The sequence below is a fragment of the Camelus ferus genome, chromosome X (genome assembly GCF_009834535.1).
Source record: "Camelus ferus isolate YT-003-E chromosome X, BCGSAC_Cfer_1.0, whole genome shotgun sequence".
Taxonomy (NCBI): domain Eukaryota; kingdom Metazoa; phylum Chordata; class Mammalia; order Artiodactyla; family Camelidae; genus Camelus; species Camelus ferus.
The window spans coordinates 72,012,214-72,036,755 of NC_045732.1; the positions used below are offsets into that span (position 1 = coordinate 72,012,214).

General features: G+C 36.9%; 1 protein-coding gene and 1 long non-coding RNA gene across 2 annotated transcripts in view; one reads left to right on the top strand and one right to left on the bottom strand.

Annotated features, from left to right (window-relative positions):
* Window positions 1–970: 970 nt before the first annotated feature.
* On the bottom strand, window positions 971–15,234 carry LOC116662039. Its single transcript, XR_004318018.1, has 4 exons — window positions 15,161–15,234; window positions 10,494–10,558; window positions 3,565–3,710; window positions 971–1,144 (listed from the first exon to the last, which is right to left on the bottom strand). It is a non-coding gene; the product is annotated as an uncharacterized LOC116662039 (long non-coding RNA).
* An 83-nt stretch (window positions 15,235–15,317) lies between these two features.
* Window positions 15,318–24,542, top strand: part of ALG13 (ALG13 UDP-N-acetylglucosaminyltransferase subunit) — a 61,343-nt gene continuing 52,118 nt past the window's right edge. Inside the window, 3 exon segments of the mRNA XM_032475822.1 lie at window positions 15,318–15,435; window positions 16,349–16,511; window positions 17,538–17,676. Of these exon segments, the coding sequence (XP_032331713.1) occupies window positions 15,355–15,435; window positions 16,349–16,511; window positions 17,538–17,676 (383 nt within the window). The 5' untranslated portion in view covers window positions 15,318–15,354.

Consider the following 24,542-nt stretch of genomic DNA (forward strand, 5'->3'; position numbering starts at 1 on the left):
TGTTCTTCTGCCTTCCTCCCCTATTTCCGTAAAAGTGGCGATTAGATTTATAGGCTTGATCCACTTCACGCATTTTGGCAAGAATGCTTCAGATGAGGTGTTGTACTGCTTATGGCCTTACACCAGGAGGCTCATTGTGTTTGGGTGTCTCTCCTGACACTAAATTGATCACTGAGTTCAGGTGTTGTCAGCCTGATTTATCCATTGTAAAATTTCCCATCTGCTTTTTATCTCATGTTTTTTTGCAGCCTCCAAGATAGTTGCCTAGATCTGCTTGTCACTAAAGGTTGTAAAAAGGTGATTTTCTAATTTTATAATTTCTTCTGCATTTATTAACCAGAATTCTTCTATAAAAGGAACTTCCCATCATCAATAGTTAGGTTATGCTGAGGTATAGTTTGCACAGGAAGGGAAGGATAAATGTTTTTAATTTTTTTGCAGTATTTCCACCCTTTAATAGAATGAGCTGTTTCCCTGGGATCCTCCAAAGGTGAGCAGTGTATTGGTTTTCTTTGTGTTTTCCTTTTCTCTTAGAATGTTATCATGACTCATAGATGCTTGTAAATTTGTCCATTGTAGTCATTATTTTACTTGATGTGAAATTGTTCTATCTTTGGCCAGTGGGAGAGCCTTCCTTTAAGTTGGCTTCTGAGTCTTTTTGACATACTTTCTGGTATAAGAGTTTGGTCCAAACACATATAGTACAATTCCTTCTGTGGAGCTGAAATCAGCCATTTCTCCAAAAGAGCCTGGACTCTTAGTGGGGTATGTGTTTAGAGGATTCAGTCTGGGGACTAGATTCATTCATTGGTCATACTTGCTACTTGATTGGTCATAAATGTTACGTCCTGATAAACCCATTATAAAACTATTGTAAGTTGAAAACACATTTAATACACCAAACCTACCAAACCTACCAAATCTAGCCTACTTTAAATAAACTCAGAGCACTTATATTAGATGTTGAGTATCTCATGTAATTTATTGAATACTGTACTGAAAATGAAAAGCAAAATGGCTTATGGGTACAGAAAGGTTGGAAAGGTATCAGTTGTTTACCCCACGATCACGTGGCTGACTGGGCGCTATGGCTCGCTTCCGCTGTCCAGCATCACAAGAGAGTGTCGTATTGCCTATCACTAGCCTGGGGAAAGATCAAAATTCAAAATTTGAAATACGGTTTCACTGAATACATATGGTGCTGTCTCATACCCTTTTGTTTCAACTTGAAGGACTCTCTTTAGCATTTCTTTAAAGGTAGGTTTAATTTTGATGAACTCCCTTAGCTTTTGTTTATCTGGGAAGGTCTTTATTTCTTCATTTTTGAAAGAAAGTTTTGTCAGATAAAGTATTCTTGGTTGGGACTTTTCATATAATTTCCCAATTTGAGAGATTTGTTGGGGTTTTTTTTTTTCTTTTTTTTTTTCTGAATTTGTAATCTCTTGCTCCCTCTGGTGTCGGACCCTGGTACTGCGGGTTCTCTGGTCAGACAATAGGCTACAGATCCCTCATTTGTTCTCAATGGTCTCCAGGCATCCAGAGTATACTGGTTCCCCGTCAGTGCTTCCCGTCAGGTGAGACACAAACCAGTTCCTTGGGAAGCCCCTGAAGAGCCAGAATGTTGGATGTATGAATTAGTCACTCTTCACTTTTCCTCCTGAGGGAGAAGTTGCAAATTGGGCTTGGCTAACCGTGTGGTTAATCCTATGAGCCTAGTTTCCGTTCAAGGGGCTTTATTTGGGAGAGAACAGGAAGAAGCATGTTGTGAAACTATTTTCATCTCATGACCTTCACAAAAATTCTGGGAAGTGGAGACATCTTTGGACTGTGGAATGTAGGGTTTATTTGAGAGACCTCCCTGCCCTTCCTCTAGGTGTTGCAGTGTCTCTGAAGCTGCCCAGCTGGGACTGTCATGTCATGTGGTAGATTCATGAATTCCTTCTGTGATCACCTTACTACCTAATTCCCAGTTTAGGGATGTTCCTCATTCTGATGCTGAGCCACTTTCCTATGGAAAGGGCTAGGAGTATTTATTTATTCTTATTTTTTTTCACATCCAAAATCAAGACACTTTTGATATAAATAAAAATGGATAAAGCAGGAAAGGAAAAAAACATTAGAAACCCTTAAAAGTCTATTACTCATAGATAAACATTGTTATCATTTGAATATTTATTTTCAGAAATTTTACTATGCAAATATAACTGTGCAGATTTAAAGAATAGTTATGAGATGATATCCTAGATACAGCCTTGTAAACTGCTGGTTTTTGACAAACATCATATTATGAAGGTCATTATAAGCCCATACAATAATAAAAATGGCAGTAGAAACACTAATGGTCAATTTTGGCACGATAAGAATGATTCACATTTATTGCTGATTTCCTTAGTGCCTGACACTGTTGTAAGTGCTAGACCTATACTTACTTGCTTCATCCTCACCACAACCTATGAGACTTTAAACATAAGGGAACTGAGGCTCAGCGAACGCAGGGTTAGCAAGCGGTAAGGCTTAGATTTGAACACAGGCTTGTGGCTCCTGAGCCCTTCATCTAACGAGTGTATGCTACTGCCTTTCAGATGATAAGACCTTCAGCCCTACTTTCAATCAGGGTAAAGCAAAATGAAACACGGTCAGGTAACACGTTTTTTTCCTAGTTAACTAAGCAGAGATTTAAATACTGATAATAATTAATGTGGTTTGGAATTTGGGGACCTGTGTCCTGCCAGACTGAAAGGGGCTCCCCTAACATCTTATCTCCCTTCCTGTGCCTCTGGATGTTCCTGTTCTAAGAATCGAGTGGCTTTCCTGTAGGTTTCCTGCATGCTGAGAATGTTTAAATTTCTTTGCAATTTTATTATTTTGTATAATTGAAAGAGCGTGTATTATAAGGTATTTATTACAGTAAAAAAGATAGATATCTTTATGAAGGAGGCAGCCCAGGAGCAGCAGTTAGGCAAGCACCACACCTTGCTGCCCTGGTGCCATCTCGCACCAAGCTCACCAGGTGAGGCAAAGGCAAGCCTGTCTTCCCAGCGAGGGGAACTGGATTAGGATCAGCCCTCAGGTATGATGTGGAGCAGCTCTTGTGAGCTTCTGAGACACCCAAGAAACCAGAGCTCCCTCTGTCTTTGAAACTTTGAACCCAAGGCATATCAAAGAGATGTCTGCTTCCTTCATAAAGATATCTATCTTCTCACTAGGAGAAACAGCGAGGAATGACTTTTCACAGTGCCTGTCTTAGCCCTGAGGCTCAGCCAGCCCTTACTGCTGTGTCCCAGCATTTAAAGGGCCCTTGAAGTCCCACCACACACCATATACTCTGGGCAAGCTTTCTCATTCACCGCTCAGAACAGCTCTGTGACGAAGGTGTCATGAGTCCCACATCACAGATGCCCAAGTCAGGCTGACCAGCCTAAGTCACCTGTCGGATAAGTGGCAGGATGGGATGGGGTTCCATCCCTCTCCCTCTCTGGAGGACACAGAGCAGCCTCCTATTTGGACACTGGGCTTCCAGGCCAGGAGAAATGGTGTTCACACTCCCTGCTACTGTGGCCTCACCCTTCTGTGTGATGAAGAAGTCAGAGGAGATGAAATCCCGCCCCTGTGCCAAAAGACCTGGGTGTTGGCGACATCCATTGGCTGGTTCCCGAAGAGGGGAGTTGGGCTTGGGCAGAAGCTCAGGTGTTGCCCTTGAGACAGGTGATCTGGAGGGAAGGAAGTGATACGTAAGGAAGTGTTTTAAGAAGTTGTACTTTGTTTCATCTCCTTTAACCCTAACAGCTATTCAAGTTACCCATCATTATGACCAGCATTCATACCAGGATACTGACTTTAGGGGATTTTAATTAATCATGGACACAACTTTGTTATCTCCTGATCAGCAGCTACCTCTAGAATTAAATTTTTTTCCATTTTGCCTTGAAGCCCATAGAGAAGTGTAAATGGTTCTGTTACTTTACTCACATAGTTATGGACATTTAGATTGCTTCCTATACTTTTTGTTTGTTCTTTTCTATTTCATGCAGTGCTGCAGCAAATGTCCTCTTCCCAGCTTACATGTGAAAAAATTTCTCTGCATTGCAATGCTAAACATCTTCTCTGGGACTTAATTTCAATAGTTTAAACATACTCAGAAAGTGTCAGAGAATTCTAATTTCTTACCCACCTCTAAACTGTTGTTCATAATATTTAAATTTATTTCTGTGTTCTGTTTCCTTGACTTATATCCAGAGGCCTGGTACCAGCAGAGGCCTCTTGGTCCCATCCGACTCCTCGGAGAGTCCAGATGAATTTGGGTGAGTCTCTCTTGGTTCTAGGATTTCCTGTTATTGGTTGATGATCCTAAGTTTTATTTGGCGGTGTTCAACTCTTCTCTGGAGGAGTAGGTTATCCTTGAAAGTTAGTTTCAAGAAGAGGTACCTGGGTTATCCTTAGTGAATGCCACTGGGAAGATTTTGCACAGTTTAGACACTGAGTGGTTTTATCCTCAGTTGAGAGACTGGGAATATTTTGCTCAGTTAAGAGAACACTGAGTAGAGTTGGACTGGGTAATTAGGGGGAAAACTGGCCTGTCATTTTTCCTTGAACTGACTACCTTAATAGAGTTGTCAAAATGAAGCAGAATTCTTATAACAGCCTACGGGCTATGAAGATGGGACTCTCCTCCTGGCCAGCAATGGCTTTCTCAGGTGACTAACAAACTTTCAGGAGTGGTGGAGGTGAAGACCTCATGCCATGCCACTTTCCCCACAGGGAAACCCAGTCATTTTAATTAAAATTTTCTCTGCCATGGATGTGAATAAGAACTGGCCATTCTGCGACTTGAGCACCCATGGTGGTCTTATACCACCAAAGGGAGAACCCAAGACACATAAGAGGGAGCTGAGTTGACTCTGGGTAAAAACCTAGGAACTGAGATCTCAGGCAACACATTGGCCCACCACACAATCATCACTAGTGACTTTATTCTGCGGACCTTAAAATGGGGAATAAAGCTTTCAAAATAAAAAGGAACGACAGGTTGCCAGCCTCCACCTAATAACCCAGCCAGGTTTATGTACGTCCAAAACAAAACTTGTAAGTATTTACTTAACTGGGAATTAAAGGAAATTTCGCCCTGGAAATAACTAAGTTGGGGCTCATTTATTGTGTATGCAGTTAAGTTTAAAAAAGCCAGCCTGATAAAAACATACTTTCAGAATTCTGACCTTACAGAAACAAAAGCCCTTCTAGGGAGAACTTGTATTTCTCTTCCTGTGCCTTGGAAATGTAAATATTCTACCTGATCTTTCTCTGGGCGTGTGTGTGTGTGTGTGTGTGTGTGTGTGTGTGTGTGTGTGTGTGTGTGCGCGCGCAAATATGGTGTACATTTGTCAGACAAGCAAACAGTTTGGAATTCTGAGCAATCCTTTGTCTGATTGTACCAATCTCAGGTAAATTTCTCAGGTTTTATGCCATCTTAATCTTCATTGCATCAGCCTGTACTATGAAGGCCTTTGCTTTCTGGGGGGAGTAAACTTTTAAATCTTATTTAGGTGACTCCGTCTCCTCACTCTTTTGTGGGGAAGCCTCTTCATCTTATTGGTTTAATATATATATCATTGATGGCCAGATGATGGATCCTTTAAATTGGAGGAACTTCGAAATTGGTAAAATTTTAGAGCACTCTCATTATAAACAGCTGTTTTATTGGAGCCTATAAAAATCTGCTAAATTTAAAGGTGGAAAAATATATATCTAATGGTTAACCTGAGAACTCCTTTAGTTTAAAACAACAAGAAAAACCAGTTTGGGAAACCTTTTTGTGTTCTTGCTTTCCCCTCAATGGGTCTTACAAATGCTAATAAAAATATTAGAATAATTAATTGTTTATTATGTTGTGTAACCGGAAAAAAACTATAGAGAAAGTCTAAAGATTTTTTCTTTTCTTAACAAGGTAAAAAATAAGGCACTTATCCTAAATGGATACAAAATTTTTAGATGGTTATTTAAAATGGGCCAAATAAAACAGACAGTTTTGGATTAAAATACAAGATTTTGCTACTACACTACATAAGGTTAAATAGGGCAAAGGGACTTCCTACTGGTCCCTAACATTAAAGTCCAAGCAAGTCTGCTCTATGTACCCCAGTTTCAAATACATGTATACAGGGCTGAAAAAAATTACACTGAGATACTTGACCAACAATTGAGGTAACAGACCAATTAATCAAATTTAAAGATTGACATGGGCCTGAGTCCCTTGGTTCCAACTCCTCTTTGGGGATCCTAGAGACTTCTATATAAAATTAGATAAAATGGACAGGGGATAAAAGAAGGAACAGCTTCTAGGACTCCTAAAAATAAGATTTGTTGATTGAGTCTAATAAAAACTAAAATTAAATTTGAACAAATCAGCCACATAGTACAAAGTGGGTCCTATGCTGAAGATGTGGCAAACACCCAACTGTCACTGAGAAATTAAAAGGGTGCTGAAAAGCCTGGGAAGCTAGAATATTCCACCCCATGCCCCAGCCTTCCCAGCATCAGATTTCATCAGAATCACTTCTTAGGAATCTTCTATAGACAGGCATTTTAACTGGGTTAAGATGTTACCTCGGAGAGGTGCCAAAAAATCTAATCTGTGTTAAAACAAAAACTAAAATTAAAGATATGAACTGAGATAAGTTTAAAAAAATTGGTATATTTAAGTAGGCTTTATACAAGATGATTACATGTCTTTTGCTTAATTATACTATGGGATAAACATGTTTCACTGAGGAATGCTTCCCCTGCTTGGTATTATAAGACAGGACACATAAATCTGCCCCTCAGGAAATATTAATTAAACATACTAATGAAAACCAATAGGGTTACCTGAGCCATGCAATATAAAGTAAAACTGAAAACTAATATTCAGAGGCTAATATAAATAATAATAGAGATTTGCTTTGGATTTAACTTGTAAACTCAGGAAGAGGGCCCTTGTTGAATGCCTTATACAAGCTTTTGAAGGCATGATAAAATTAAACCATAAAGTTCTAGAACATAAAACTATTTAGAAATCTTCTCACTGATATAGAAAAGCAAATTAAAGAAGATAAAGTTGGACTTGGGTGTCCGTCTAGTTCTTTGAAGAACTAAAAGCAACTATCTTTGTTTTACAAATGTCTACAAATCAGAAATGTAAATACAGCAAACAATGACCTGACAGCCTAATTAGCTCAATAAAGTACAACCTGAAACCAAGGAAAATTTTTGGCATTTAAACTCAAACTGCTGGCAAGGCTTCCTCAGACTTTATCAAGGACTAATACAAATCTTTATCGTCTTTATCAAGGACTAATACAAATCTTAAAAGTCTTTTTCATAAATAGTAAGCCTTAGTGATTGGAGCAAGCAAATTCAATTTATTCCAACTGTTATTTATAACTAGTAACTTTTTATTGTAATACCTAATTCATAACCAAGTTTTGAAGTGAAGCTATGAGATCTCTAGTTTTGTCTGTTTTTATGTATGAGATATCTCTATCTCTAGAAAATATAAATTTATCAAAGAGCTCTATTTAATTGACTTAGAAGCATTTATAAATTAAATATTTCTAAAATAAAAGCTGGCCAAATTGACTTTCAGGTTCACATGAACTGGGAAATATTCAATATTAAGTTAATACCTGGTATTAAGGTTACTTTAGGTTCGTTGATATAATTAATATAGACATGTCTTTAGAGTCATCAACATTAAGTATACTAGTTTTACTGTACCTAGGTTTAATAGAAGTCAAATAAGATCTTGTTATATCTGTTGCGTATTTGTCAACAACAAAAAATAATTTGGTATGATAAAAATTCTTATAAGTGCTAACTAAAAATTGGCACTTGCCATCTGCCTCTACAAGGATTGTATCACGTTGGCACTTGCCATCTAATGCTGCTTGGATTAAATCATGAGCTGCTGCAGCCACTGACTTCCAACACACCCTGAAAGGAGTTCAGGAAGGAGGTCAGGAATGAGGCACTCTGTGCTCTGGGAAAACTGGCTGAACAGGTCTTCAGATAGTTATATATTTTCAGGAGAAGATTTTATGACCCCAATTCTTGCATTTCCTCATATTTAGAAAAGCACTAAAATCATTAACGGTGACACCTGCTCCTTGTGACTAGCAGCAAGCCTCTGTCTAAACATGTGCTTGACTACAGGTATCCCCCTTCACTGAAATCAAATATAATACTGAGTTTTCTCCCTGCCTCTTTGGAACAGTTTCTCAGAGCTTTCTGGGATGCTGTCTCCCAGGCTATAGTCCTCATTTTGCCCAAATAAAATTTAACCCATAATTCTCATGTTGTGTGATTTTATTTCAGCTGACAAAAGTAAATTAAATACAAATGAGATGAGAGCTTTTGGGTAAACTCTTTAGAATTAATTATGTTTTAGGAATGTCTACTTGAACATGATCTCTAGATATTTGGTAACTTGAAATTTTAGAATTATGCTAAATTGAGTTAAATGATGGGAGTTTGTTAAATAATTAGGTCATTCCCAAATAAATAAGATATTAAAACATAAGTACTGAACATTGACTTCCCTTTACAGAAAAACTAAAGGTATTTGGGACTACTGATAAATATGTTTGGTGCCACCCTAAGAGATTTCCTATTAGAAAGCACATGATTTTAGAAATTATTGTTGGTATTTATGTTTGCCAATTACAGAATGCTAATGTGAAAGATAGTTCATAATTGCTTATTTCCTAGTTTTCACTGAAAATTAAGGATTTTAAGAGTTAAGGTTTTTAATTTAGATACATAATTAAAGCTACTACAAATAATGAAGGGTGCAAGTTTTTAGCAAAAGAAGGTATAAAGGATGAACTTGCATTTTGTTACCTAGAGTTGGTTGTTTCTAAATGGGAGAATTAAGGGATAAAATCATATGGATACAGAAAGTGATGGAAGGTTTAATGGGGAAGGAACCCTGAGAAAAGAGTCTTGTGTATAGTCAGGTTTGACTAAACTTAGATTTAATTTAAATGAATAAGTATATTCTGTTCTTAAAAGTAAGCTGATACAAGACTGGGTTTTGATTCTCTGTGTTAAGAGAGTTCCTTAGAGTGCTACTTTTCATAACATATTGTGTGAGTTTCTGTGCCTCTAAGTGATTTGTATCTGTTTTTGAAACCATTGTCACTTTGGTTGAGTAAGTATTGTTTCATAGTGACCGCATGTGTTTTAAAACCTTTTTGATATTTTTAACACTTCCCAAATATCAAATTTTAACTAAAGTTCTTAACCTCCAGTTAACTCTAGGATGCTTGCTTCAAAAGAACCCTGAGACATCTCAGAGAGGAATGTTGAACTAATTAGGCTTATTTGGTATGTTAAATTACTTGAAAAACATTGTCAAGTGATTGGAGGTGAACCTTATGTTATATTGTAGAGATAAAGGTCATTAAAATATTCCAAATTCTGTATGGAATTCCTAAAAATCTGACATGTCCTGGTATCAGTCGTAATTCTAATTATTATCTTAAAATGTTGTACGTCACAGAAATATCCAAGTTGCTTGTCAATTGCATTGTAATCAAATCTTTAATCATGCCATTTTAAGTCTTGTCATTTATAAACAATAATTATTTTGCTCTGATGCTTTTATAAAATGAAGATTTTCAAGAAGATTAATAAAAAGGAATTCATAAAAAAGTCCACAAACCTTTGATCAGCTTATGAACAAAACCATCTATTGTTGAGATAGAAAAGGCACTGTTTTATTTATCTTTGTAGTCCACATAGCGCCTAGCATTGTACCTAATAATTTAACTCTTTCAATTTCAATAAACATTTATTGAGTATCTTCTAGGTTCTGTGGGGCCAACTGGTGCCTGCCAAGGCCCTGTGACCCCCAAACTTCCAGCCCTCAGGCATCCATCTGCTACTCTTCAGAAGATAAAGTACATCCTTTCCTGACATGTGTTTGCCCTAGCAAAATTAACTGCCCTGGGTAATGTCTAAACACACAATAAAAAACTTCCACATCAACAGGGTCTGCCTTAACCCTTTATCTCCATCTTATCGGAGTTGTAAATCCCACTATGTTGCCATACACCAAAGCCCCTTACTTCACTTATAGCCAATCAAAAATCTGTTCCCCTATCCTTTTGTGTCCACAGCCCCTTCCCTATAAAAACCCTCAGCAACTGACCCTCAGTGCTCACACAGGCACCTCTTGTCTGTGTAGCCCATTGTTGCCTATAGCAGCATATCTATTAAACTTTTTCTTTGTCTCCTAAACTTCTCTTTGTCTCTAGTAAATTCTTTTACCACCTGCAACACTGCCCACCAGCAGGTTCTAGGAATAGCACCAAATGCTGAGAATTCATAGATGACAGACATGGTCTCTACCCTTTTAGGATTTTACAGTCCAGAGGAAGAAGAAAGTATATAGATAATTTAAACATCAAGAATTATGACAGAGGTAGGCAAAGAGCAGTATTTGTACATAATGGACATACCTTACAAGGGTCAGAGAAAGGCTTCCTGGAGGAAATTTCATCTTTGCTGAATCTTGAAGGATTAGCTAACCATATTGATGGGGAGTTGGAAGAAATAGCAAGAGCAGAAACAAAAAAATAGGAAAGAATATGAATAAATTATTATGGCATGCATTATCACCATCTCCTTCTGAATTATTTAAAAATAAAATATATCCTCAGTTGTATAAAACCTATATGAAAACATCTTTATCAAAAGGATTACTAATGCTACTTTATTTTCCATATTTCCTTTAGATTCTCAGCAATAAATAGCTCTATGTTTATTTTATCTGGGCAGGTATGTACGATATTTCTTCTAAAGTGCGTATCAGAAAACATGGGTTTCATATGTCATGAAAAATTGTGAAAGATTTTGAAAGGGCAAAAAAAAAAAAAAGATTACTGGGTGTCTTACAGAAGCATAGGCATTGTCTAGCACTTTTTTCTTGGTTATCTGGCTCTATAGGGGTCTGAGCCTTTCATTGGATTACAAAGAGTCCTGGAAATCTTTCCTCAGTCTCCTGGTGTGGTCTGAAAGTTATCAAATGATGTCAGCTCAGAAGCCTATTCTTTGAAATTATGTGAAGTGCCTGGTACGATCTTTTTCCATGAGGCTCTGAGATTGTTATTCTTTGCTGATGATACAAATTCTAGCCTATAGTAGAATCTTCAGATAAGCTTTGGAGTAAAACAAGAACATTAAGAGATTTAATGTCTGCAGTTAATTTAATACTATTGCCAATTCTATCATAATAGAGAAGAATGAAATTCTGCATTGGAGTACAGTATATAAGTATTTCATAAGAGTTTTGATGAGGGTTATCCTTGAAGGTAAACCAGTATTATTGAGGGCACATTTGTCAGGAAGGGCACTGACCAATTGCCAGGGACTTCCTATAAAGCATGCAATTTCTGAAATGTTTATACTAATATTTCACTAAAACAACCTCAATTTAGGAAAGGCTGAATGTCCCTTCTGATCTGACTTTTCCTATGCAACTTTACTATAGTAACACATTAAACAAACCTAGTTATTTCCAGTATCTCTTTTATAAGGTGACAGAGCAAATCTTTGTGATTCCAGAGGCCCTCTGAGAAATCTTGGTGGTTTTATGTATAAAAGCTTTAGTTTTAGTTACATAATATAGCCTGAAAACTTTATTTCAATTGTTCTAAATTTAGAAACTGATTTTGGAAAGACAAAATTGAGTTGTCAGAGATTTGTACACTTAGATAGGATTATGAGTGATTGAGAAACAATGCTTCCCTACCTATTTAATCACGATACAAATAAAGCAATTGAAAAAATACAATGTAACACTATTGTAAGTGAAGAGTCATGTTCTATGGATGTTTTCCTCTTAAATAATCAAGGACATAGAAATGATAAATGATAGAAAATTATTCTTATAAGACACAGAATCTCTTCTATTTAGGCAGATTACACATAAGGTAAAGAATAATCTTTCATATTGTAGGTAGAAGCATTAATTACTAAATAAAGGAAGCAAGACCATCTAAACTGAGGGAATTCTTTAAACATTTTAATATATTTCACAGATTCTTTTCAGACTCAAGTATTATAAACCAAGGCAAATAAAATTCACTTTCCAAGTTTTGTCTTCTTCTTTATACTCTCTCATGTTCTTTTATAGGGTCTGTGAGGTCAAATGATTTTTATAATAATATTAAGATGTTATGTGTTTTTTGACTCTCATCCTCTCATGAGTACACAGTGGAGTTTTCTAGAGGCTCTGTGATGTGTGATAATGCAATGGATTAAATGCAGAAGCAGATACAAGAATCCAGCTTTCTTCTTTAAGCCCGGATAGTAAAGAGATTTGCAAAAATGTGAAATAATGCTATTCTTTTCAGGAAATTTTTTTATGAAAAATGTAGTTATCGTCATAAAAAAAGTTCATCTAGGTTAACATACAACATGCTCATCATTGCTACTTTCCAATGAATCAACTATTTTCAAATTTTCTCATTTTTAGTCTCTAATACGGTAAATATAAAGTTATAACTAACATTATAATCCACATAAACAAAAGCTCTTTGAGGTTCTCAATAATTTTTAAGAATATAAATGTTTCTGTAAACAAAAAAAATCCGCTTTAGGGAAAAAAAGCTATTATTTTTCCTTGAAAAGCAAAGCACATATAATATTGTAATTCTCTGTCACTGTTACTCCTTAAAGAGTCTCAGCCACTCATACTAATTATAACTTTTAACTAAAGTGACTAATTTCTATTTTAAAGAGAAAAGTGCAGTGTGGATATAATTGAGAACTGTCTGGCATATACAAGTTTTTCTAACAGACTAGCAGAGTTAAGAATACACATGACAAAACTTTCTATAGCCTCACAAAATCCTTATTTATAACTTCCTAAAGTGGCAAAAATGAACAAATTCATTATGCTACTCCAAGATATAGCTTCTCTATAGCATTTCAAATAAGAAGTAAAAATACATAAACTTAGAATTATGCTTAGTTTAAACCAATGTTTCCATATTCTATTTTACTTAGAACATTTCTAGCTGTGCAACAATTATCCATTAATTACTCAATTTAATGTCAGTCCACAATTTTTAAAAAGTTGCATAAAGAGCTTGGAAATTATCTTCAGGCTCGCTGAAATAAAGCTTCTCAGAACACTGATTTAATGTAGTTGAAAAGGAATGTACATTTTTCATAATTGTAAGCATTTTTAGGAGTAATTATAGTTAATTTGATCAGTAAGCCTGTATAAGTTTAGGAAAAACACACAAAAGTAAAATAAAATGCATGCTTGTGTTATACTTAACACTGACAAAACAGAGAAAAGACTTAATTGCCCAAATTTTATATTAGCTATGTAATCTTGGGTTCTTAAAATGTTTCTGGATCAATTAATAGAAGATGTTTTATTAAAGTCTTGAGTATAGTTAAAGTATTAATGTAACAAAGTAAGAGCCATGGTACAGAAAGCCAAACTCTGACAGCAGGTGTTTGCAGCAAAGCAAGGGTTTATTTGCAGGGCTCCAAGCAAAGGAGTGGGATACAAGTCTCAGATCCACTCCACGTCTGTCTTTGAGTTAGGGATGTTTTAAAGGGCAAGAACAAAGGAACTGGAATTCATCATTGTCTTCTAACATTTCTTAATCATGGCTTCAAGAGTCAAGATGTCTCTGGTTTAGGATTCTCTGGCCAGCTAGTCCATGGCTAGGGAGTCTGTGAGCTCATCTTGCCCTCGAAAAACAACCTGAGTTTTATACCTTAATGATGATATACACAATAACAGCAATCTTAGTTCTCTTACTGGTTGATTAGTGTTCAGTTAGCACAGGATTGAGGTCAGAGGGGACAAGAAAGGGTTTGAAGTCAGAGGAGACAAGCAAGAGAATAAAGTTTTGGAGAGATTAATCATAAACTCGGTAAGGGAATTTGGTTTTAGGGATTCTGTTTCATTAGAAATTCAATTGTCTTAATTTCTGGGAATTTAAGAATATTCAGTTTATATGTGTGCTTATTCTCTGTATTAACTAATCAGAACAGTAGTCCTTCTATTTATATCTTACAGACACAACAAGAGGTCTTTCTGAATTACAGAATACTTTGAAATTTTTTTTGTTTTTATATTCCAATAAATATTCATACTTTGTTCCTCTTACTATGCACAAAATATTATGCTTATATATTTTATTATTTAACCATGACCTTTCTACATTTATTGTTATTACGAAACTGCAGTTTCATTAATTCATGAAATTTGGTATCAAGAAAGGGGTAGCAGCATACCACTCCTCAAAAAGACAATTATTCAAGCTGCAAGATTTAAAGAAACAGTCCCTTTAAAAATAGGCTTAATAGTTTTTTTTTTTAGCCTATGTTCTAGGCCTAATTTGCTTCCAACCCTTTTCATGTTTAAAAGAATTTATTCTCATAGTTTCCCTTCTCTATGTAACCAGGCAGGGCAAAGCATAAATATTAGCTAAACTTAGATTTTAAGTAGGAAACAGAAAACATTAGAATAAGATAAAGCAGGGAAGGATCTTAATAGTGGTGGCAGGAAAAAGAAGGGGAGTCTTGAGAAATCACCAATTGTTTACTTAACTGCCTAAGTATAACTTATCTGTGGTATTTAGTCATGCTAATGTATACTTTTACAGTTCATTAGAATTTAAATTTACTGTAGATTTACATTTAAAATGGTTCAATGGATGGGTTCAATGTTGTAGACTACACCTTAGGCCTTAACGCCTGTTTTACACACAATGCTTGCTAATGGAGATAATGTTTTTCCACAGCTTCCAAGAGACTTTGTAGGGCTGTGACTTCTTAAGAACCACAGTTGGAAGAACCCGGGTTAATGAGCGATTTTTAAAAGGCACTTTTTTTTTTTCCAGATGTCCTCAACAAATTCGAAGTAAAACCATCGCTCAAATGCATTTTGGCAAAATACGGTGGCCAATAAAGAATCCCAAACTTCTATATCATTAAAAGATCTGTGGTACCCAAGCAAGGATGCAAACACAACACTTAGGGTGTGAGACTTCATGACTATTTTTTTAAATACCATTTTTGAAAGAATTGAATTAAATTTGTCTACTCCCCACTTCCTTACTGTGAGGGTCCCATGAGCTCCTACACTTGAAGGGCTTACAACAGTGCTCGGCGCGTAGGCTAAGAGCCGCCTTCGGCTCCCTTCCCTCCCCTGGCGACACAGGCCAGGTTCCCGCTGCCCTCTGGCGGCAATGGCCAACTTCCGCCTCCCGCCCGAGCGCGGCAGCGGCAGCCCCCGTGGCCTTTGCCACGTCACATCCGGCCCTTGCGATTCGGGGTTGCGGAACCCGCGAGATGAAGAGCGTGTTTGTTACTGTAGGGACCACCAGCTTTGACGACCTCATTGCGTGTGTATCGGCGCACGACAGTCTGCAAGTGAGTGACGGAGGCGGGCGGGCGGACGGCGGCTGGGCTCGCCGCGCGGTGCTCCTCACTCGCTGCTGCCAGCCTGACTGCTAAGCTCGGTAACCTTGCTTGACCGCGGTGCTCGGGAAGAATACCCCCGCGGTTCGCTCTGGGGTGCTGCCGCCCCTCGGCCGGCTCCTCCCCGCGCCTGACTGGGCCCTCCTCTCGCTCCTCAGGGTCCTCCGCCTCCTGTTCCCGTTTCCTGCCGCCTTTTCGGGCCGCTCCTCCCCGTCCTTTCTCGGGCTCCTCCTTTCTCCTGGCTTTTCCCCTCCAATTCTCCGCCTCCGCTTCTCTGTCTTCCGGCTTCGCCCCTCCTCCCAGCAGCTCCGCCTCTCCGAGCCGGCGCGCCCACGCGCCTCCCGGGCCCGGGCTTGTCCTCGGGCCGCGCCGTCAACGCGCTCCGGCGGCTCCGGCTCGGTGCGCCGCCCTCGCCCTGCCCCGCCGCGCTCGGGCCGAGGCCGCTGCGCCTTCCTTCCACCGCAGGCGCCCGCGGGGTGCGGTATCCCCCGAGCGCGCCCTCTCCTCCGGGCTTGTGGTTCGCGCAGTCCCCAGCCGCGGGCCGCGACGAAGCTGTTACTTGGTCTCCCCTCAGTTTGCGACGCCTTTTTCAGAGTCAGCCTGATCTAGTTCTTGCAAGGCCATCTCTTTCATGACGTGGTGAGCCGAGGCGTTTAGCTTCTTTAGGGCCAGTGAGGAACCACGTCGTGGCCCAGACGAGGAAAAAGGGGCCCTTAGAAAAATAGAAAGCGGCCCCAGTTCGTTTATTTGGCAGCCCGTGCTTCGATGTGAACACCTATTTGGGGAAGGTGGGGGTCGTTGCCGTTATTGCTGTTTTTGCAGTAACCTGTTTAAAGGCCCGCTTTTTCTTTTTTTCCCGTTTCAGATAATCAAAAGCCTTGGTTACAACCGACTTGTCCTACAAATAGGTAGAGGAAAGGTGGTACCTGAACCATTCAGTACTGAGTCATTTACTCTGGATGTTTACAGGTACAAGGATTCATTGAAAGAAGACCTTCAGAAAGCAGATCTTGTTATTAGTCACGCAGGTAAAGTGTCTTAGAATCTCCCCGTTTGGTTTTTGTTAGACAGTAAGTAAGAACAGAAACTTGAACCTTTCTGATGTAAAATAAAATCACTAGGGTAACTCACTAGTCCATTTGAATATAATACTGATTTCAATGTACCAGCTGAGTATAACGATTGAGAATATTAATGGAGAGAATTTATAATTTCTGGGTGGTAGAAGGATTACCAATGAATCACTAAATTCCAGCTTTACAGTCAGAAACCCTAAACACAGAGGCAAAATAATTTATCCAGTGACATGTGTAAAGAGTTGTCAGTTGAAATTAGTATCTGGGCTTAGACAGGAATGTTCAGCCTGCTAATTGGTTGGATTGGTTGTTGACAAACTGGCTTTGAAAGGTTTTTTATATTTCTATTAAAAAGTAACTTGTCCGGTCAGTAGTGGTAGACAGCTAACAGTCTGGTGCTGGTATCCTCTACCCAAAAACGATTTGTCTGCCCACTTAATCAGTCTCCTTGCTCCCTTTTAAACTATCTAAATGATTTTAGATTTCAAAATTGACCCAAATATTGTATATATGCACGTTAGTGGAGATTTATCTTTGACTATTGTCGTGATCATACCTCATAGGCAGGCCCTTGAGGAGTGGTCAAAGTTCTTATTGGCCCTGTCACTATTGAAGGCTTGCCCTTTCTACTTACGTTTGAATAAAAGTGTAGTATGGTTTCATGTACAGTATGTTGAACTTTGGTCATGTTTGAATTCAAGGCCCATACTTAAGGCATACTACTAGAGAACAGGTTGGACACAGTGAATCATAGGTCATAATATTGTTGGCAGTGGTAATGTATTTTTCACATCAGGTTTATAACATTTATTAGAGAGCAACTGATAACCATTTTTGTCCTTTTGAATGTATAATTAAAAGGCTTGGTTTGTAGTGTTGCCAACTGTGTTTTTCATCTTTTGCGTTCTAGCTATAAAGCCTGGTGAAGCACCTTAACTTTTTTTAAACTGTGTTAACAAATTTGATATATTTTTGTAGGTGCAGGAAGCTGTTTGGAGACTCTGGAAAAAAGAAAGCCACTTGTAGTGGTTATAAATGAAAAGTTGATGAACAATCATCAGCTGGAATTGGCAAAGCAGCTTCACAAAGACGGGCATCTCTTCTACTGTACCTGCAGGTATACTGGAGACCATTATTTGACCTCTTGCCTTAATTCTGCCCTAGCTATTCTTACCCACCTACCTAACCCACCTGTATCTTTTCTTTAACCTCTTACATTCTCCCACTTAGCAAACATTTTGATTTTCTCACCTGTAAAAACCTGCTCATGTATTTGTCTTCCACTTTGTGATCTCTGTGTTGTATTTCTTTCAGTATCTATGCTTATTTTATTGCGTGTGAATATCTGAATGTGTGTGCATGTGTGGATGGATGTTCATCTGGGTATGCAAGTCTCTAAGAATATAATTTTAGTTCATTATTTTTCATCATTTAAGGAAGGCATATGCTTATTTTTAATTAAGGTTTTGCCTTCAGTTAATCCACTGGAATCCCTAAATTAAATTTATTTATTCATTAATTTAACTACAGCTAATATGTGGCATTGTTTTTGGTGTTGTGGATACAGTGGTAAACATGGGATAAAGCCCCTGCTCTCATGGTGCTTATGTTCCAGTGGTGGGAGATAGACAGTAAACAGTTCATAAGTAAGCAATCAAGATAATTTCACAGGATGCAATGTGTTATGAAGAAGATAGGGCAGAGTGATGTGATAGCTGGGTTGGAGACTAACTAGAATGGTCAGGGAAGGCATGACTGGGTATATGACACTTGACCTGAGACCTGAATGAAAAGGAAGAGCCAGTCATGTGAAGCTCTGAGGCAGAAGGAACAGCAGCAATTGCAAAGACCTAAATTGGGAATGAGCTTGGAGTTTGGTGTGTTTGAGGAACAGAGGGAAGGTTAGTGTGGCAGGTAGTGAGCAAAGGAAAATATAGTGGGAAGATGAAGCTAGGTGGGGATAGGTCATATAAGAATTCTGATTTTCTTCTATGTTTAATGAGAAGCCATTGGAGCATTTTAAGCAGAGGAATTACTTTATGGTAAGGAGTATTGTTTTCTAGAAGTATATTAGAATTCAGCAAGAACTGATCAACACAATAGGAGGATGAAGAAAATTGCTGGTTTGTTTTCTATTATTTCTTCTTGAGACACTAGAAGCTTGCCAAAGGTCAGGTCAGTAATTCCCAATTGTTTGACTTTAAAAGCTATCCTAATCTGATGTTTTAAAAAAAGACCTCATAGAAGTATTACAAAATACATATTTTTTGTGTTATATAAATAAACTGAAATTTTAAAGTAAAAAACCTGAGAAGAAACTGGCTAGAACATAAGCATTTCTTTTAACTTTACTGCTTCTGTCTCTTAGGTGCTCAGTAAATACTTGTTCATTATTTATTGAGCACATACTGTGTGCCAGGCATTATTCTAGGCACTTGGCATACATCAAGGAACAAAACAAACATTCCTGTTGTCATTGAGAGGAGGCAGATTCATTGATTGTTTCAGGAGCAATTGTTAGTGTCCTAATCATAATGATGGAGGAGAGGGAATGTTGGCGTGGCTTTGTAATATGGAAGCTATTCTTAAAAGTTTTGTGAGTCGGGGAGAAGCTAGATAATCAAAATTATGTGGACTTCAGATAATGGGCATATCTGTCCTTGGGTAGTTGAGACTGTTAGGTGTTAACACCATTTTTAAAGAGGAATAAATGCTCATCTTCCTTGGTTAATGCAAGTCAAATTTTCCAAATACTTTTGATGAATGTTTTCATCCTAAATATTAAATCAGTTTTAATTTTATGTCAGTACATTAAAAGAGGGAAAATATTGATTTCATAAACACATCCTGATTCTTTACTCAGGCTGAAAAGGAAGCTGTAAAAGTCTCTAATTTATTATTATTATTTTTACAGTTTTAGAAATCTTTTTTTTTTTTTTCTATTGATTTCAAGAAAGTCACACACATGAAGGCTGTAAGAAAATCAATAATGGGTTGTATTTTCATTTTAGATATATCATTTGTTTGCTCCAAATCTAGACTGGGTGGTTGTGTCTGTTCTAATTTAAGTGGGTGGTTTAATTGAATTTCTGAAGTAATAGTTTCATGTTGTGATTTGGAACCTTATTTCCAACATGCATGGTGATTGTACATTGCTTAATTATGTATGAATTTATGATAGTGAATTACTGGCAAAAAAAGTTATTTCACAGTCTTCATGCATGGTCTTAGTAGTCTCTTAGCTTATTCTTGTCTTGCAGCTGTTACTTTTGGTTTTATTTATTCTGTTTTCATAAGTTAATTTTGCTTCAAATTGTATCTGCCCAGCCCTGAGAAGTATTCCAAGGCTATATGACCACATCTTTCATGAAATAACATTTCTGAAATATTTCAGTTGACATAAAATCTCTGTTGAATTGATATTGACATGTAGTGTTCTTCGTATTGCTTTATTCTTAGTGTGTATACCTATAATATTGAAATACATTAAAATTCACATATACAGTTTGAGAAGCATCACGATATTCTTGGAAGTTATATTCAGTCATCAAGTGGGCAGCAAGTGAATTATGGAATTGTCTCCCATGTTACCTAATACTTTTCTTCTTTTGTTTTAGCACGCTTCCTGGGCTGTTACAGTCAATGGACTTATCAACACTGAAATGTTTTCCTCCTGGCCAGCCAGAAAAATTTTCTGCATTTTTGGATAAAGTTGTTGGATTACAAAAATAAACACTAAACTCTCAACACTTTAGAAACACCCCTCAAATTCAACCTTTGGAATGTGGTTAAATCAAATTATATAGTATATATTTGTAGAATAATATAAATTAATAAGCTTCCTACATCTATAGAATGTATAGAAAATTTTATGGTGTGAATATTAGCATCTGGGTCTAAATTCTAATAGTAGTTTCATAAATTACTTAAATCTTCCCCTAATCTTCATATTTTAGTAAAAGAAGTAGTGAGCATTCACACATTTTATCCTAAAATCCCAAATGGATTTGGAATCAAAATATGAAGACTGACAAAAACCTCAAATGTAGTTAGTTTGATGTTCCTTAGAGTAAAAAAATGAAATAGTAAAAAAACTGAGTCAGTATCGTTAGCTTCATAATCGAAGGAACCAAGTTAGAAAAAAAAAAAAACCAGCAAAAATGATGGGTTCTATTCTGTGAAATAAAAAGGTCAGTCATTACCTTAAAAAGATTAGCAAGATTAACTATCAAGTCAATTGATCTGTTGTACTTGGAGAAACTACTTTTATCCTGAAGAATAGAGTGGAGTCAGTGTGTTCACTTTTTTCCTTTAAAATGTGAATAGAAAATGACAAAAATAATCTTGCCCAGTGTCAAAGCTTTATTGGTTTGAGAAGAGTAAATTAAAAAGGAGTTATACCAATAGGACTTGCTGTTATTTTTTAAGGACCTTCTCTCACAGTGGTATTGAAACATTTACCATGGCACCATAGAGGAGTTTAAGTACTTAGAAAATTAGTTTTGCAAATGAATAAGTGATCTGGTGTGTACAATGGCCTAAATATATGGTTTTGAAATTTACCACATAACTCAAGATAGATGCATTCTGAAATTCTGATTAAGATAAGTAGTTTCAAGACCTATAAAATAAACTAGATTATAAGTATTCATAGTTTTCTGGTAGAAAGTTTAGATATAATTCATAAAAATAGAGCATTTAATGTAAAGATTTATTTTCCAATGTGTTGTCCCAATTGTTAGTTATTTTGAACATCTTTCTTGGGATGCATTATATAATATTTTTGTAGATTTATTTTCCTGATTGTGTTTTACTTAGGCTAATATTAAAATAAATTCTTATTAATGGTAGAAGGTGGTGGCTGAGAAGTACTCTGGGTAGCAGGAAGAAGCCAACTTGGATTAAAATTTTGCTGAGAATAATCTAAAAAGTGAGTAATCTGCATCTGCGTAGCTGAGAATTCACAGCAGTATAATCATAATTGTATATCGGTGTTAAACTAATGTTGCAGGAAAGGCCCTATTCTGATCCATACAGAGAATTTGACTTCTGGGATCTCTTTTAAATCTGTTTCTCTAGTTGAGAAAAATTGTAGCTTTAACTTTATGTTGATCACTTAGTCTTTAGTTATATCATGAAGGGCTAACTGTAGAGAATCAGAAACAAATGAAAGAGTCTACTCAAACATTAGACAACTAAAAACCAGTATAGGACCCCAAATTTGCTTTCTTCCCACAAGAATGCATAACCCAGATTCCATCATTACATTTAGCAGAGGCTTAAGCCAGTGGTGTCAGTTGTATGTAGTGACATCTCTTAACTACACCTATGTGAAATTTATATCAGTTGTGGGATTTAAAAATCAAAGGGTATCTTAGAATCATTTTGATTTGGCAGTAATCTTCAAGATCATCTAGTCCAATCTCATTTCTCAGATGAAGAAAGCTGGGTTACAACTTGTCTGAAATAACAGCCTTTGGCAGAGCTGCCACTAGAAGCATCTTCCAGTCCTGTGCTCTTTCTACCATACCATACTATGTGTTGTAAGCTTTTTGGTTTTTTTTACATTTGCTTAGTATTTAGTTACTTTAATCCCTTCCGAGGAAGGTTTTGTTCATTTCTAGAGTTTATTTTAGGAATTTCACAATTCATTTAGTTGTGTTTTCCTTTAGTGTGTGACAACCTTACCTTGGACTTAGAAACCAGTAATTCCTGAGTTTTTGGAATCTAGCAAAATACCACGGGTAGGATTGATACTAGATTGAAAAAAATAAAGACTAAGAAAAAGAATTGTAGATTTTTGGAACTGGTAGAGAATTTTACAAATAACCTAGTGCAAACCACTCATTTTGCAGATGAACAAAGAGGCTAAGATAAATTGCCAAGTTTATGTCTTATTGGTCCTTAAAAAAATTAATGGTAATCAAAATTCTATTTAAAACATTTGCTCAATAAAATAAAATTAGTTTTATTACTTGACAGGGCTTCAGGTTTTTGAAATCAATCAGTAAGTACAGTGTAGTTTATTTAGCAGTTTTCTGTTGAAAGGTATTTAGATTTCCAGGAATAAGGAAGTGAAAGTTTAGTGTTTTGAGAAATTCGCATCATGGATAGGTTCGGAGGTGGACAGGTCAGAAAGTTGATTGATGTTGGAGTAGATGAAAAGTGATGTGAAGTAATAGGTTGACTTTGGGAAATAAAGATTTTAGATGACTACGTGCTTATAATTTCGGAGGATAGAAAGTAAGAGCTGGAAGGATTTGATGGTAGGTAAGAGTACAGTTGAATTTGATGTGGGGTTCTGGAACATTTAAAAGTAGTCATCTCAAAGCACTATCAAGTGTCTGATTTTAGATCCCTAAGAGTACTGCTTTGTAAGCTTCTAAAGGCAAATCATGTAGACACAAAGGACAATATAAAAATGTGTACACTTTGACAGTCTGAGAAAGAGTTTTCCAAGACTAAAAAATGTCAGGAATGACCAGCAGTAATGTAGCTATTTTTCCTGGCTCTTTATCATAGTATAAACACTTAACTCCTCTGATTTGTTAACAATGTAAAATTAGAGATGACCAAAAATCTGCATAAGGTCTGAGAAATGGGATGTATGGGCAGATTATTTGAAATAGGGAGCAGTATGGACTGGGTGGTTCTGATAGCTATGTAGCAACTTTCTGCTGAACATTTAGTACCATATTTTTATGGGGGAGTGGGGAATGAAAAATAACAGTTGACATCCATTGTTTTGCTTAGTATGTATCAGGTACTGTTTAAAGCATTTTATACATATGAACTCATTTACTCTTTACAATATAACTCTGTGAAATAGTTACTGTTGTTCCATTTTGCAAATGAGGAAGCTGAGCTCAGAGCATAATGTGAAACAGTTTTATGCTACTTAAGTATCCAAAAGATGGTCTGGAAATTGTAATTGAAACACTGAATTCCCAGTGTATTTCCATCAATTATGGGGACAGGAGAACCATATATATTTGAAATCAGGGGACTATTCTAAGAGATTTAGATTGTATGATAGCCGTGGGTAACCTATTTCAGTTTTTACATTGTTATTTAAAAGCATACTGATTGCCACTCATAAAACCCATGTGGAGAAACTCTCCCAGTACCTGCTCTTTGTTTTCTCTTTAAATATTTGTGTTTTAGACCCTATTTTTGGTCCTCTATATATTTTTTCTTGGTACTTTCATTATTCCTAGAATTTCTACTATTGAGTCTCCTATCTTTGTCCCCCAACTCTGATTTAAGCTCTGCATGGTGTTTCTGGGTGCCTGTTGGTCATGTCAGTCTGTTAGTTCTCTTAAGCGCCCTAAACTCCATGTGCCCCAAACTAAAATTATATTTCTTACTTTCATTCTTCTGAGATTCTTATCTCTATTAATGGTGTCACCATTTAGTCAGTCCTCCAGGCTTTAACTCTTACATCTTCAACCCTTTATATATGATTGGTTGCCAGGTACTCTTAGCTTTACTTCTGAATGTCTCAAGCCCATTTGTTTGCTTTTTTTTTTTTTTTTTAACAAAAATGCATAGTAAGAAACTACTTTTTGTATCAGTAAGACTAAGGACACAATTTCTGCTTTGGAGGAACTTCTATGGTATAGTTGAGGAGGAACTATGTCTTACTCATTCTTGAGTCCTCTGCCTGAAACACATTAGGCTTTCCATAAATGAGAAATGTACTTCTGTAATGTACTCTCCTCATTATCTTGATTAGGATTAGGTATTGATTCTAGGAAACACTCATCTTGCACACATTCATTTCATACCATCTTTCACTTGACTCCAGAGTATGTAGTATGTCTCTTTTTTGGAAGAAAGATGTGACCATCACATTATATGGTGACATTTGTAGGGTCAAGCATTTACAGGAATGACATCTCAATCCTAGTTGTATTTAAGAGTCTGTCAAAAAACAAAAACAAAACAGTAGCTATTGGGGATTTTCGGAAAAACTTAAGATGT